This window comes from Micropterus dolomieu, linkage group LG10, assembly GCF_021292245.1.
Source record: "Micropterus dolomieu isolate WLL.071019.BEF.003 ecotype Adirondacks linkage group LG10, ASM2129224v1, whole genome shotgun sequence".
NCBI classification, from domain to species: domain Eukaryota; kingdom Metazoa; phylum Chordata; class Actinopteri; order Centrarchiformes; family Centrarchidae; genus Micropterus; species Micropterus dolomieu.
In genome coordinates this window covers 15,369,437-15,383,595 of record NC_060159.1, presented here as the reverse complement: position 1 = coordinate 15,383,595, position 14,159 = coordinate 15,369,437, and the positions used below count along the sequence as shown (strand labels likewise).

The following is a 14,159-nucleotide window of genomic DNA, read 5'->3' as shown; positions in this document are numbered from 1 at the left end:
AAACACAGTGTACCTCCCTCCCTTGTTTACTCTGCTTTTTTTCCCCAGACTGTTTTCACATTCACGTTGCTGCATTAAAACTCAGTGTGTGATGCTCTCTCTTGGACAGATGTTTGTCTGGCTCTTTACCCGTGTTCCCTTGCCCTTTTATCTGCTTGCTACCTGTCCTTCCTGTCACTCTTCATTGTAATATCAATAAAACCAAAATCCCAGAATAGTCTATAAACCTCTGAGTAGGATTGCAGAATGCACACTTTGTTTCATTTTTATTTTTTTTTGCAAATGTGCTCTGTAAATGTTTCTTTAAATATTGCCAGTACACAATGACTGCAGACCTTTCAGGAAGTCAGAGGTTGGGCCGGATTAATCCTCCAAATTATCTGGCAGAAAATGCTGAATTTTAGAGGCTCTGCATAGTTTGGAAAATGGCAGAGGACGATAAGTTAAAATATTTGACCTTCTGCTGCAGCTCCTGTAGCCTCAGCAAACAGTGTTGTCAGGATGCATTGCTGTATGTCATGTTTGAAATAAATTATATTTGCCAGTCTAGCTATATCAATATGCAGGAGCTGTGTGTGTGTGTTTGAGCACAGAGGCTACCACTCGGCCAATACCTCATCAGGGGTAATGGGCCATGATGAATCAGAACCTAATCAATGTGCATTACCATTAGGATTTATTCCTATGCTCGCTCTCGACGGCCCGGCGCAGCAGTGGCCGGGCAAGATCAACATCGTTTAGCCAAACCAGAGGAGATGCTGTCCACAACCCACGTTGTGTTGAATCAGCCGCCTGTCAGCCAGCATGTTTCATCTAAAGACTAGCGCGCACACAGTTATTGAATAAGGAGGGAAGGCCTCCCTTGAGGATCTAAGGGCATTAAAGAAATTGATTAGTATTGGTTTTAATTCAGAGTCCCAATGTTTCAGAGGCCTTTTCTTTACTTTGCCTAGAAACATTTGTGAGGGAAATAATACACGACCACATACACACAAATGTGCACATTCACAAACAAAAACAGTATGGTGTTTTCTGCTACTAGAAATAGGGTTGCAATCATTGTTTGATTCTTCAGAAGCAAGAAAGCCAGCAGGGGGAACATGTTATGTGTTTGTGTAAAGGCAGTTGATAAATTGTTATATTTCACCCAAAGTGTACTACAGCTTGCTTTATACCTGATTTTATGACTGACCTACGCTTAAATGATAAGTCTGGCAATATTCAGTTTTTTTATTATCAACAAATCCAATTAAAAGGCAAAAACTAACAATGAATTGATCCTACCAACAAGTGTTGTCTGTGTAGCCAAAGCCTGATGTTCCTCTGAGCCACAGAGCTCCATTGTTGTCTGAAAACTATTTAAAAACAGCAGCGAGACACAATTGTGCACTGGGTGACATGTTCCTTCATTATAATGAACACGGGCGCTCTAATTTATTTTAAATTAATCCCAAATACACTGTCCTGCTGCTGTAAACACTCCCTGTTCAGACCGATTCCTGCATGAGTAACGTTTGCTATAGTCTACAATGCCTGGCTGTGTTAGAAGCTTATTTAACCCTTTTTAAAAATGAAACTGTAAATATGTGACCTGTTTTTAGATGTACATCTTCAGTATGAAACCGGAGGGCTTTGAGTGCCACAGCCAGGCTAGGGAAGTGAGAAGGTATCGCTAACACTTAGCTGGAGTTAGTCTTTTTATGGGATTTGTTTGACAATAAGAAGAATATAGAATAACGCCGGCCTAATGTTTAAAAATATTTGTCTATAAAGGTGGAAAATGTGTTTTTAAATGAATTGTTTGTCAGAATTGCATAATATTTTCTAATGTGAAGTGGCTCACAACTAATGTGATCGAGAAAGTGCTTTAATGAAGTTCAGTATTTAGTTGAACTGTGAAAAGCTCCCTTCTTCATTTTAGTGTTCTTGTGCTTTAACCTGTCATGTATTATTTTGATTCAACTCGAGCATGTTTGTGTGCGTGCGTTTGTTTTGCATGTCATTCTTCAGCCTGAGCTGTTGTTGGTATGACGTTTTTTCCTCCCACATGTAGAAACACACCTTGTAGTTTGTCCTCCCATTCCAGTGAGATCTCTCTCTTTCTACCTCAGTCTTCTTTCTGTTCGCGCAGAAGCTCAATTCTGTTTTTTGTTTTATTTTGTGTGTGTGTATGTGTGTGTGTGTGTGTGTGTGTTTGCTTGCACTGGGCTGTGTGTGCCGCTGCGTCCTCCTGCATTGTGACGTCCCCCGAGCTGAGCGCGTTGTCATTTTCTGTTTAACAGCACTTTTCTTTTCCCCTCTTTCCCCCTTTTGTCCCACCTTCTCTCACCGCCCGCTCTGTTTTTGTCCCTGTTGACTGTGTGCAGCGGTGTTGTGCTCAATCCTGTGCCATGTTGATTTTTTTGAACCCCCCTCCCCTCACCCCCAGTGCTTCTCTTGTGGTTTTTGTTCTTATAGTTGCAGGACCCCCGCATGTATGATCAGGTCTATAGGTACTTAGACCTTCCAGGGCAGGTATGTGAAAATATGGCGATTATTTCAAAACTGTGTGATTTCTGCTACAGCAGCTCGCTGCTCAGTTTCTTTACAGCCGTGTGTGTGTGATGAAAGTCAGTCATGCTGAAGTCTGGGAGGCAGGGAGTGCTGTTTGATGATGGACCCTGAGTAAATATGTAAAAACCTTATCAAATTGTCGCTTTATTGCTACTTTCTGAATTCCATGCTTCAGTAAAAATATATACTTGTATGATATTTTGATTTGGTCCATGTCAGTGAATGAGCACTCCCTGTTCCCAAACTTGTGCAACGGTATTTTCTTAAACATCTGTGTGATTTGTCTTACTAGAGAGCTAATTCAGTACACTATTTGAAAAGTCCTTATCACTTAGTTTAAGATAAATAGAAATTGCAGGAAGATGTTTTGACAGCAGCTACAATGCAAAATGAAAGAGGGATGCTTTGGTATATGGGTATTTATGTGCACGTGGACTGTAGAGGGTGAAGCAGCAGAGTGTGAAAAGGCCAGAGGGGGCAACTTAGATCCATGTTAAAAATTTGGGTTTAATTGTGTGATAAAATGCTAACTCTCTCTCTCTCTCTCTCTCTCTCTCTCTCTCTCTCTCTCTCTCTCTCTCTCTCTCTCTCTCTCTCTCTCTCTCTCTCTTGCCTGTTTTTATAGTGGAGCAGGCAGTCACTATTTTGTCTTAGAAGATGACAAAAGAGAATTGATTTAACAGCAGCTAATCTGTTACCTTTTTCTCTTGCTATCCCCCTCTCCATCCACACCACCTCTTGTGGGTTTTCGTCCTCCCATTTGATTCTCGCCGTCGTCCGCCATCTCTTCATCTGCCTCTAACCACCTCTTCCCACACCATCATCGTCACCCTCCCTACCAAAGCTGAAGGCGATAGACCGTCCGCAGGAGCCCGAGAAGGTGCCGCGGGCGCCTCACGATCGTAAAAAGGAGTGGCAGAAGCTGGCACTGGGGGCAGAGCTCGCCCAGGACATATCTGACGACAAACACAGAGAGGCCAACGGATCTGCAGGCTACCACGACAACAGGTGTGTAAATGTGGCCGTCCAGTGTTACCCATATCAGAGTTGGAAACTAGGACAAAACTCTCTAAGACGGCATGAACGGAAAGTCAACCTATCTCCACCAGCTTTTAAGAAGCTACTTCGTCCCATCATTTTAACCTAACTCAAAACAGGCTAATGTGCACATAAATATATACAGAATATGCAATATAACTTCTATTTTAAAATATGAATGAGCTTCAAAAATACTGATTGATTGTAATCACTCAATCTACAAAAATAAATTGTGCCCACTCCACTAAGAATGACTTCCTGCAGTTTAGCTACAACAGCGATGATTAAGGTTCCTCACAGTGGTGATTGCATTTATTGTGCCTCAAAGCTCCAATGCCACTGGTATCCAATCATTCCCCTGCCAGTGAATGTGATTAGTAAGAAAAGATAATACAAATTGGTGGTTTTCTTGGATTTGTCAGTGCCATGAATAGAACTTCAAGGCAACAATGAATGCATGCTCCTTGATGTTATGACCAAATAGCCACAGTGTCTATGATGGACAGGACTGACAAAGCATCATCTGATTTCTTTTTCTTTTTTCCTTTTCAACTGTAGCTGAGGCACATTTCCATTTTTGTCCTCATAAATAAAACTATATAAAACGGGTGCAAGATACAGCACTAGATCAAACCCAACCAGTGTAAGCCATTTAAAAAGAAGCAGATGAATAGATTTTTAGCCTTGTCCTGTGTCATACAGCCACATATGATTCTACTTTTGGTATTTTATTTCATTTTTCCTGTCTTGATGTATCAGATTCTGGATCCACAGACTTACTAAGAAAACATGTCATCTCTAATTTTATGCAGCAGTTCAAAGTGTTTATCATTCATTCTCAAAAAAAGAATTTGAACAAGTATGAACATGTTTCAAGCTTGTTGAAATATTTCGTAATTACCTCTCGTCTTCAACTCTGACTATTTTTTAGGGATGCACCGATCCGACTTTTTCAGTCCAGATACCTGAGCGTTGGGTATAATCCAACAGAAACAAGGCCAGCTCGGCATCTGTCCTGCATGCTTTTAGCTTTTAGCTCATGCCAACAAGTCAAAGTCAGTTTGATATTTGCTCTTGTCCGGTCGTTTGCTCGTCACTCGCTCTTTTTCTCAGTCCTCGCTTCCTCTGACAATGTCTTCTTCAGCCTCTTTGCAGCTCCTGCCATAGCCATACTGAGAATACCGAGCTAGCTTCTTCCAAAGAACTTGCACTGTACATTCTATACTTGTGCTTCATCTTATAGCTTGCTTGCCGAAGAGTCCGAAAATGCTATGTTAGCTCTCCTAGCAAAGTGTTCAGGTGTGACGCATTGCTTGATACGCACGTAATTGAATTGAATAGATTGGCTACCCGGCCAAGATATTTGGTTCAGTATTGGGCCGATTTTGGTATCGGTTCGGTGCATCCCTAATATTTTTTAGCACACATTTTGAGCTGCTTCATACTGTACTTTATTTCACACAGTTTGTAAGTAAATAAGCACACTGCTGTACCCTGTGTGCACTACTTTAACTTCTAGTCCTCCTCTGGGGTCGGTCATCTTCATCCTGTAGGATGATTTACAGAATAAGAAAGAGGGGGGAAAAAGCTCTGCTTCGCATCATATTCATATTTTCAAATCATATTCATTATTTTATTACTTTTCTCGCATCTTTGCTCTTTTATTTTGAAATACTGGATGTTCTTCCTCCTCGAGCCTCTAAACATGATTTAAATGAATCAAGGAAGATCAGGAAAGAAAAGTCATTCTTATGTAGTGGTAGATGTCAAGTTTTATAGACGTGTCGGATCACAGTCACTTACACCTTCATTGGGTGAAATTCATGATAAATGTGAAGGAAATTTACCTGAAGGAGACAAGGACTGAAATGTAAACAAAGTGTGTACAAGCTATCAACGGTGGTTCTTTCACAAGGGGGTATAAGGTAAAACAGTTGGGAGCCATGGGTCTCTTCTACATGTAGCATGAGCAGCAGTCACAGCCAGAATGTCTGTTGATGTGTTTAAATAACTGCGTTTGAGTTCTAACAGAAAAAAATATTTGTGCAGGTAAGCTTGTTAGTTGATAAGAATACAATGGACAATAACTAAAAACAAAATTGAGCAAGGGGAAACCAAACGCATGAGAAAATGAAAACGTATCTCTCTGCTCAGGGCTCCCTCGTACATGGAACATTTGGACGGGCCCTTCTCGCTGGCGGCGCTGCCCTACAGCCAGATGAACGAGCTGCTGAACCGTACCGGGGACAGAATGTATTCACGGCCCCACGATCCTCCACCTCCTCCACCTCTCATGCACCCACTGGGAGAGATCAAGCCACCCTCTGTGATCAGGTGGGACAGGAGACAAGGCCATAGCCTCAGCTTTATGTCCCCTTTAGTGATACTTTTTATTTATTTTATTTTTTTTATCGTCTTGCAATAAGTGCAGCAAGTTTTAATAATAACAGCAGTAGGTGCTCCCCCACATTGCCAGAAAGTTAATGCAGCCCTGATTTCCAACTCACCGGACTGACAAACCTTGCTCACCCGATGCTCCAAGTGGATTCAAGAGTGAAGAAGTATTTCACCTTGTCTCTGATTCACAAGCAACACACATCCCATCCCCATCTCTTTGGTTTGTTTGGTTTAAAAAAAAAACAACTTATTTGTCTTTATATCTCTTATCGATTAGTTGGTCATCGTGACTGGCATTCCATTACTTTTCTTTTTGTGAGTATTTATTGTGTTTGAGAGGACGAGGATTTTTCACTGTTTTTAGAGCTCAGTAGGAAAAAAACACAGAGAAGAAGGGATAGATGGAGATTTTGTGGACCAAAGCTGAAGGTGGGGAGAAGGGCCGGATCAATAAAGTGTTAAGGCCACTGAGCGCATTACAGGTTGTTTTTCTGCTGCACACTTTTGCCGCATGTCACTGTTTGAAGGGATGGAGAGATCAGAGGGAATGATTAAAGCTGTGGCTGCAGCACCAGAGAAATATCTCATTGATTTTTGCAGAAGTCCTTGCAGCTATCTTCATCTTTTGCCCACAAACTCTTTCCTCCCCATCTTGATCTGCCACCTGTCTTTATTTACTTCTACTTTTTAGTCTTTTTCTGATTTTTGCTTCTGGTGTTAGTTACTATCATTGTGTTGCATATCTAATTTTCTCACTTTACCCCCCTCCCCACATTTAATGTAGCACATTAAGTAGATATTGGTAAAGATACAACCTCAAGTGTGCTTGGGGGAGTATACAGTATTTTCCTCTCCTTTCTCTCTTGCTGTGCTTTTTGTCTGCAGCAGTTCTCTCCGTGGAAAGAAAATTGGTTGTGAACATGTCGGTCTTTGTGTTGCAGTGCTTGGGTTAGTAGCACAATCCAGCAACATAGCTTCAGCATCAGTTAATGGCCAATACTGAAAATGTTCTGACTTTAACGTATGAGATACAGTAAGCTCTAGATGCTCTGTGCTTTCAGTGCGCCTCTCTGAGATGCAGCATCCTCTACCCTCTAATTTGGCATACTGACATTGAGATAAACATTCACTGGCATGGTGGGCTGGTGGCAGAGTTAAGGACCCCATAAACCACCCTGACAACACTGCAATTTCAAAAAGCTACTGTATGTATGATTACTTTTACCAGCGCCAGTCTAAACATGAAATTGTGCTGCAGCTGATTACCTGATCTAATTTAGCTAATGTAGGCTCTGTGTGTTGGTTGAAAAGAATTTGTTAAAGGGGTTTTAAATATTCACTTGATGGCTACATGCATGACAAAAGAGGATAAAGCTCCAAGTCTCATGCGATATGTCCGCATCCTCACCAGCTGATGATCCATGTGGATGACTTGGAAATAAAGAAACGGCATTGTTCTTGTATCACAGAGTACAGCTAGTTGGTCCTAGCATCTTACGTATTTCATGTTTCTTTTCTACATAGATTTCAGTTTTCTGATCCCTGTGATGACCTGCTTTTCTTTCTTTCTCTCTCTCTCCTTCCCTCCAGTTCCAGTTCAGGTTTTTCCGACAGCAGACCCCAGTCCCCAGCCCGGACAGCAGGCCTCAACTCCAACACTCCTCCTCCACCGCCTCCTCCTCTTCCCCCTCCACCTCCCCCGTTACCCTCCACAGGCCTGCGGGGCACCCCTCCTCCTCCCATTCCTCCTCTACCACTCCAGCAGCAGGCCCCAGCCATCCCGCCTCCTCCCGCTCCTCTCCAGATCGCCCCCGGCGTGCTCCACCCGGCCCCTCCACCCATTGCGCCTCCCCTCCACTCCTCCTCCCCAGCCCGTCTCCAGCAGGTCCTGGACAGGGGCCCAACCATGGGCTCTGGGACCCAGTCGGATGGCACCATCCTGCCTCCTCCCCCGCCGCCTCCTCCTCTGCCCCTCCCCGGAGCGCGGAGCTCCTCGCCTTGTCTGTCAGGCCCGCCGCCTTTGCCAGCCTTCCCCTCAGCAGGAGCCATGGCCTCCCCACCGCCCCACACCATCCACGATATGGGGTCCAAGAGGCACCATCCAGCCAATCTGCCACCCATCAGCGATGCACGCAGTGTTCTGTTGGAAGCCATCAGAAAAGGTGGGTTGTGTTTTCCCCCGATTGTTTGTACACAGCCTGCAGTGCAGAGCTTTCTCTGGATAAAGCGCACGCTCACAGTTTAGGGGAGAAGTGTGTATTTTGTCTTTTTGATCCCTTGGATGCTTTTCAGATGCCGACATTTTATTTAAGAAATGCATCAGATTTATTAAATAATAGCTGAAAATGTTGGTTGTTGGACAAAAAAAAACTAATCTGCAAAAATGCATTTTAAGCAAAAGTCCCAAAAAGTCACTTGTTCCAGCTTCTGAAATTTGATTATTTGCTGATTTTCGTAATTATCTACAATAATAAATTGAAAATATTTGGGCTGATCAGACAAGACAATCAAATCAAAGACATTATTTCATCATAAACTAAAGTCTTTCCCTACTTCTTCCCACTGCAGGCATACAGCTACGCAAAGTGGAGGAGCAGCGAGAGCAAGAGGCTAAGCACGAGCGCGTTGGCAATGACGTGGCCACCATCCTGTCACGGCGCATTGCTGTCGAGTACTCCGACTCCGAGGACGAGTCCGAGTTTGATGAAGGAGACTGGATGGAGTGATGGCAATCAGAGAGATAGGGGGGGGAAACGCAGCGTTGGCGGCAGAGGATGAACGTGTTCAGGTGCCCACCCCCCCCAACCCACACAGAGTCCTTTGTACTCTGGAAAGAAGTGGAATATTGTTGTTGCCCAGTTGTCCTCTGTCAAGCTTTTTTTTTTACCTCCCCGTATCTCTGTCTTGTTGTGGGTGTGTTAGGAGGAGAATCTCCACGTTGCCCTTGTCTGTCTCTCTAGTGTTCCAAGAGAAGTTTTTTGCGTTCATCCTTTTCTGCACTACCACACGACCTTGTTTACTATCGTCATACATGAAGATAACTTTTTTTTGAAGAACAACTTGTTTTTATTTCGTATTTGTATGTCAATCTTTAAAAAAAAAAATGAAAATGAGAAAATAGAAAAGGACAAAATGAAGGCATGTTGCATTTATCCTTAGTTCTCAGCACCATTTTGCCACCTGGTGGCTGAACATGGCATTGAATGAATGCTGTTATCTTTTATTTACCTTTTTTCTGATGAAACATTTGTGGTTTTAACGGGCCAGTAGTTGCTGATACTGACCACTACATGAACAGTCACTCAGTGTGAACACCAGCTGGGTTGTTTTCTCTCTTGTTATCAGGACTGACTTTACCGCTTAGAACAAGCAAAAGATTGTGTTGATGATTGCTATATGGTTGGAAAATGAAGGAGCAGAAGCACACGCCTGCTTCGGCGCACGTGTGCATATCCATCCACTTGCATCTAACTTGTACCCCCACGGAAATGTATGCCAAGAGATTGAGCTTTTCTGTCTGTCCAGGTTCTAAAGGAGCCACATGTGCTCATGTTGACATCAGGCAATGTCGAAGATAAACACTGAGCCATTGGTTTTTAGTATATGGAGCTCCCATCCTTTTCTCAAGTTCTTTGCCATAGAAATGGACACTGGAAGTGATTTAGATGCTGTAGATTTACATCAGATTTCCTGCCTCTCTTATTGTCCCAGGTGAATATTCAGTGTGCCGATGAAAATCTTGAATTTTGAGAAGGTGTGATTATGAGAGTCTGACCAACACCAGGTACAAACCACTCAATACCACTGAAGGCAGCTTTTCACTCAGATTACCCTTTATTGTGTACCTGCCCACTAACGAGAAGCCTTACCCTCGTTTGGTTCTACAGAATTTCAAAATAAAACATTTTGTGTGATACTGCCTTTCAGGAATGAAAGAGAAGGATACATTATGCCTTGTTTTGGCTCATTTCAAAGAAAATGTCTGCCATCCTTTTCCATTTGTTCTTTCTTCTACTTGCCTTATTGTTCGTACAAAACGTATCGTTGAGTTCATGAATGTATTGTGCTGTTACTACTTACTTGCCTGCGCTTGTATGGATTTGCTGTTTCTATGTTTGGGAGGGGGGAGAAGGGGCGAGGGAGGACAGAAACCCTGGTTTAAAAAAAAAAAAGAAAAAGATTAGATCAATACTGTATACCATGTAACTTATGTAACTGTTGACTGTAACAGTTTGCTTGAATTAATAAAAATCTAATGTTATGTTTCAGCCCTAAATGTTACGGGTTCATTGTTGTTGTTAAGCTGAATTTGTCTTATCTCCTCAGCTGAGCCCTATTCATCATATGTGGATAACCATTAAGCTCCAACCTGCTACAGTTCAGGCTTTTACAGTTAGCTAAACCCTGATCAAGACTTTAAGGTGAACCCCAAATATGAGGTCCATTTTCAGCAGAATCATGGCATAATTATGATCCGAGAACATGTCAATTATTGAGACGTCTTCAAAATCAGCCAGTCAGTGTTAATTAAATTTTAACAAGAAATGGATAAATATCTAGAATGATAAAAAGCTACAAATCATAAGTAACATTGATTGCTTAATATTTTGCCACACAATTTCTGAAGTTTAATCTGCTTTACGAGTCTTTCATTTCAGTCAGAATGTTTTGAAAGTTGACACTGAAGACGAAATGAGCAAGGAAAGAGGGGTATGACATGCAATATTGTTTTTTCCATGATCCCACTGCAAGCACGTTGGTTACTAGGCAACATCAATGCGGGAATCACAGTAATCAGATTATTCTCCAGTTATCAGGTTTAACTGTGTGAATCACAGTAATCAGATTACTCTAGTTATCAGATTACTCTCTAGTTATCAGGTTTAAATGTGTGAAACACAGTAATGAGATTACTCTTTAGTTAACAGGTTACACTGTGTGAAACACAGTCATCAGATTACTCTAGTTATCAGGTTTCACTTCACACTTCACCACAAATCCATCAGCAGCTCTGTGCAGCTCACATTCCCAACAGAATAAAAAGGCTGTTATTCAGAAAATACATTTTTATATTGGAAAACTCTACCAGCTACGTTACCTGGTCACAAATGCCGTGTTTTCCATTATCTGTGCCAGCTCAACTCGCCTCGACTCTACTCGGTTTGGCCGTCCTCCGTTTTCCATTGCAGATAGTACCCAGGGATAGTAGCCCTCAATGTAGCTGGTCGTCATAGCGACGCCACACACAACTCCCGCGACTTATTGTTCAATGCGACACACGTACAGCTTTCTCTTGATTTAAGTTAAAACGTTTCAACATTACTGAGAATGTAAAGACAGATAGGCGGTATGAAAACAGCTGTGTTTTCCTCTGCCGTAGTTGATGCAGGTCTCTGTGACAGTGGGACCAGAGGGCTCTGTGAGCGGGTGGCTGGGCGGACTCACGAGCTCCTTTCCCGCCGAATTTAGCGATGAAATAATGTGTGAAAATTGTAATATATAAAACGTTCTGTTGCTGGCCTCTGCCAGGCGCGCGCAATGATGACGCAGGGAATAGTAATGATTCTCTCTGACCAATCAGTAGTCTGCTGTGTTCTATTTCGTACAGGCTTCGCCCTCTAAAGGTGCGTTCACACAACACTGAAAGCCATTCTGCGTTTTGGGCGGCTTGATTACATACAAAGTCAATGCAAAGACGCGAATTCCTGTCAATTCGCTTAGGGCGGTGCGTTTGTCGCACAATTCGCTGGTTCGCGCGAGTTCCAATTTTTGAACTTGGGTGAGAAATTTGCTTGACGCGATGTTGCGAAAGCCTATCAGTGGTGAGATTGTCCAAACGTCACCGGCGGCTTCGGGGCGTTGTTTGGAGAGGACCATGTGAGCGGTGTAATGAAAATCCACTGGCCGACTGGCCATCATTCGGCTATCAGTTTGATCCATTTATTGCAATTAAATCACAGCAAAGGGTTTACTTTGGATTCATATAGCTGTGTTTATTCGCTGAAAACACGTGTGTGAACACTCAAAATGTCAGGGGTTCTACTCCCGTTACTTCCTGGTCAGGAGGAATATGGGGGGCGTGAGACCCTTCCAGGATCTGTCACTGTTCAACAAGCGATTATAGAGAGACCTTTTTGCATGTTGACAGTAAATCAGGTGCTCCTCCTCCATTGACCTGAATGACGCGTACTTTCACATTGCCGTCATCCCCGGACACAGGAAGTTCTTGCGGTTCTCCTTCCGGGGTGTCCAGTACCAGTACAACCGCCTGACATTCGATTACTCCCTGGCCCCACGCACTTTCTCCAAGTGTGTCGAGGCGGCTTTGGAGTCACTGCAGCGGTTGGGCGACAGGGGTCCTGTTTTATCCCGACCATATGCTGCTATGAGGCGGTGGTGCAGACGGCCAAGCTTGTCGCACACCTGTCTCACCTGGGTTTTCACGGTGAACTGGAAGAAGAGTGCTCCTCTTCCCTCCCAGAGGCTCACCTACCTGGGTGTGGTACTTGACTCCTCTCTCTGGAGAGCACGGCTCTCTCAGGGAAGGATGGAGGTGCACGAGCTGCTCTCGTGTTGTCCCACGGGCAGTGGTGACAGCTCTGTCGATCATGAGGCTTCTGGGCCTCATGTCGGCTGCTCACGTGGTGGTCCCCCTGGGCCTCCTGCACATGAGGAGGTTGCAGCAGATGCCTGCGTGTCGACCCAGTGAGACAGAGACGCCATCTTATCGCTGTTCCTCTGTCTGTGGGTTCAAATCTGGCCTAATGGCAGGGTCACGTCCCATATCTCGGTCTTCACAGACGCCTCCCTGATGGGCTGGGGTGGGACCTGTCTCTGTCAAGTGGTAGGCGGTCTGTGGCAGGGCCACATGCCTCTCCACATAAACGTGCCGGAGACCTAGACCGCCAGGGTGGGGTGCGCTCGGCGCAGCTGCTGAGCTTGGCCAGGCAGCTGCTCCTGTGGGCGCACACTCATCTGCTCTCCATCAGAGCGAAGTACATCCCTGGCGTGTCGAACAGAGATGTCAAGGGGGGGCCCTCGCCCAGACGAGTGGGGCCTCCATCCCGATCTGGTGGCCCAGATCTGGCTCCGGTTCGCCATGCCAGTGGTGGATCTGTTTGCCAACCGGGAAAACGCTCAGTGTGCCCTGTTTCACTGAGCCTGCGGGATGTCCCCTGCTGGGGGTGGATGCCTTCTCGGCCAGCCCCTGTGGGTTCGGCCACTGAGAGGCAGCGCCTGGAGGGTCTAGGTCTCTCCCATGAGGTGGATTACACGATCCGGGGGTCGAGAGCCGCCTCTACTCAGTCCTCTTACTCCTCCAAGTGGTCGGCGTTCCAACGCTGGTGTTTGAACCAGGGGTTGGAACCGGTGGCCTGTCCGCTGCCAGGGGGTGCTTTCGTTCCTCCAGCTGCTCGTGGACAGGGGTCTGGCGTTCAGCACGGTTAAAACCTACGCTGCTGCCATCTCCACTGTCACTAAAACCCTCGTGACTGGACGGTGTTCACTCACCCCCTGGTGAAGCGTTTCCTGAAAGGGGTGCGGAGGCACAGGCCGGTGACACGGACTACAAACCCAAGTCCCTTTTGAGTCTTTAGAGACAGCGGACCTGAAGTTTCTTTCGGCCAAGGTCGCCTTACTTGTGGCTCTGACATCAGCCAAGAGGGTCAGCGATCTGGCCGCCCTCTCTATAGCTCCTTCATGTCTCAAGATTCAGGGTGACGGCAGCTCGGCTGTCCTGCGCCTCAATTCTGCATTCATGCTGACCAATCACAGCGCAGTATAGGACTCGCTCTAACTGAAGTCCGACACTTTCATGGATGCGCTTTTCTAGCTAAGATATGGTCAAACTCTGTTCCTGGTGCACTTGTAATAGTTACAGTCGCTACCCAGAGAGGTTGAAAGGAGAAGTACGATTTATTCTCTTTACAAAACCCAAAATAAATCCAGAAAAATGTCGGTTGTGGATTGTTCCTTATGTTAGTTAGCTAACGCTAGCTAACTTCCGACTGAAATGTAACGTAATAAAGCCCTACTGTTCTGCTTTTTAATGATTGTACTAATGAATAGAGGCCTACCCAGCTTTACAGGAACAGTGTTGATCCTTAATATCGTTGTCTTTTGTCTCAATCATCGGGGTAAGCGGTGGTTCACTTGTACTGTGTGGATCGGCA

General features: G+C 44.6%; 1 protein-coding gene across 4 annotated transcripts in view; it reads left to right on the top strand.

Moving 5' to 3' along the window:
* Window positions 1–10,249, top strand: part of wasf1 (WASP family member 1) — a 64,277-nt gene extending 54,028 nt beyond the window's left edge. For 3 of the 4 annotated variants that reach the window (XM_046061154.1, XM_046061153.1, XM_046061155.1), the window contains 5 exons: window positions 2,458–2,514; window positions 3,398–3,561; window positions 5,746–5,925; window positions 7,579–8,150; window positions 8,557–10,249. In XM_046061154.1, the coding sequence (XP_045917110.1) occupies window positions 2,458–2,514; window positions 3,398–3,561; window positions 5,746–5,925; window positions 7,579–8,150; window positions 8,557–8,714 (1,131 nt within the window). In that variant the 3' untranslated portion in view covers window positions 8,715–10,249. The remainder of the gene's footprint in view (window positions 1–2,457; window positions 2,515–3,397; window positions 3,562–5,745; window positions 5,926–7,578; window positions 8,151–8,556) is intronic. The other variant, XM_046061156.1, reaches the window with a different exon arrangement.
* The last annotated feature ends 3,910 nt before the right edge of the window (window positions 10,250–14,159 follow it).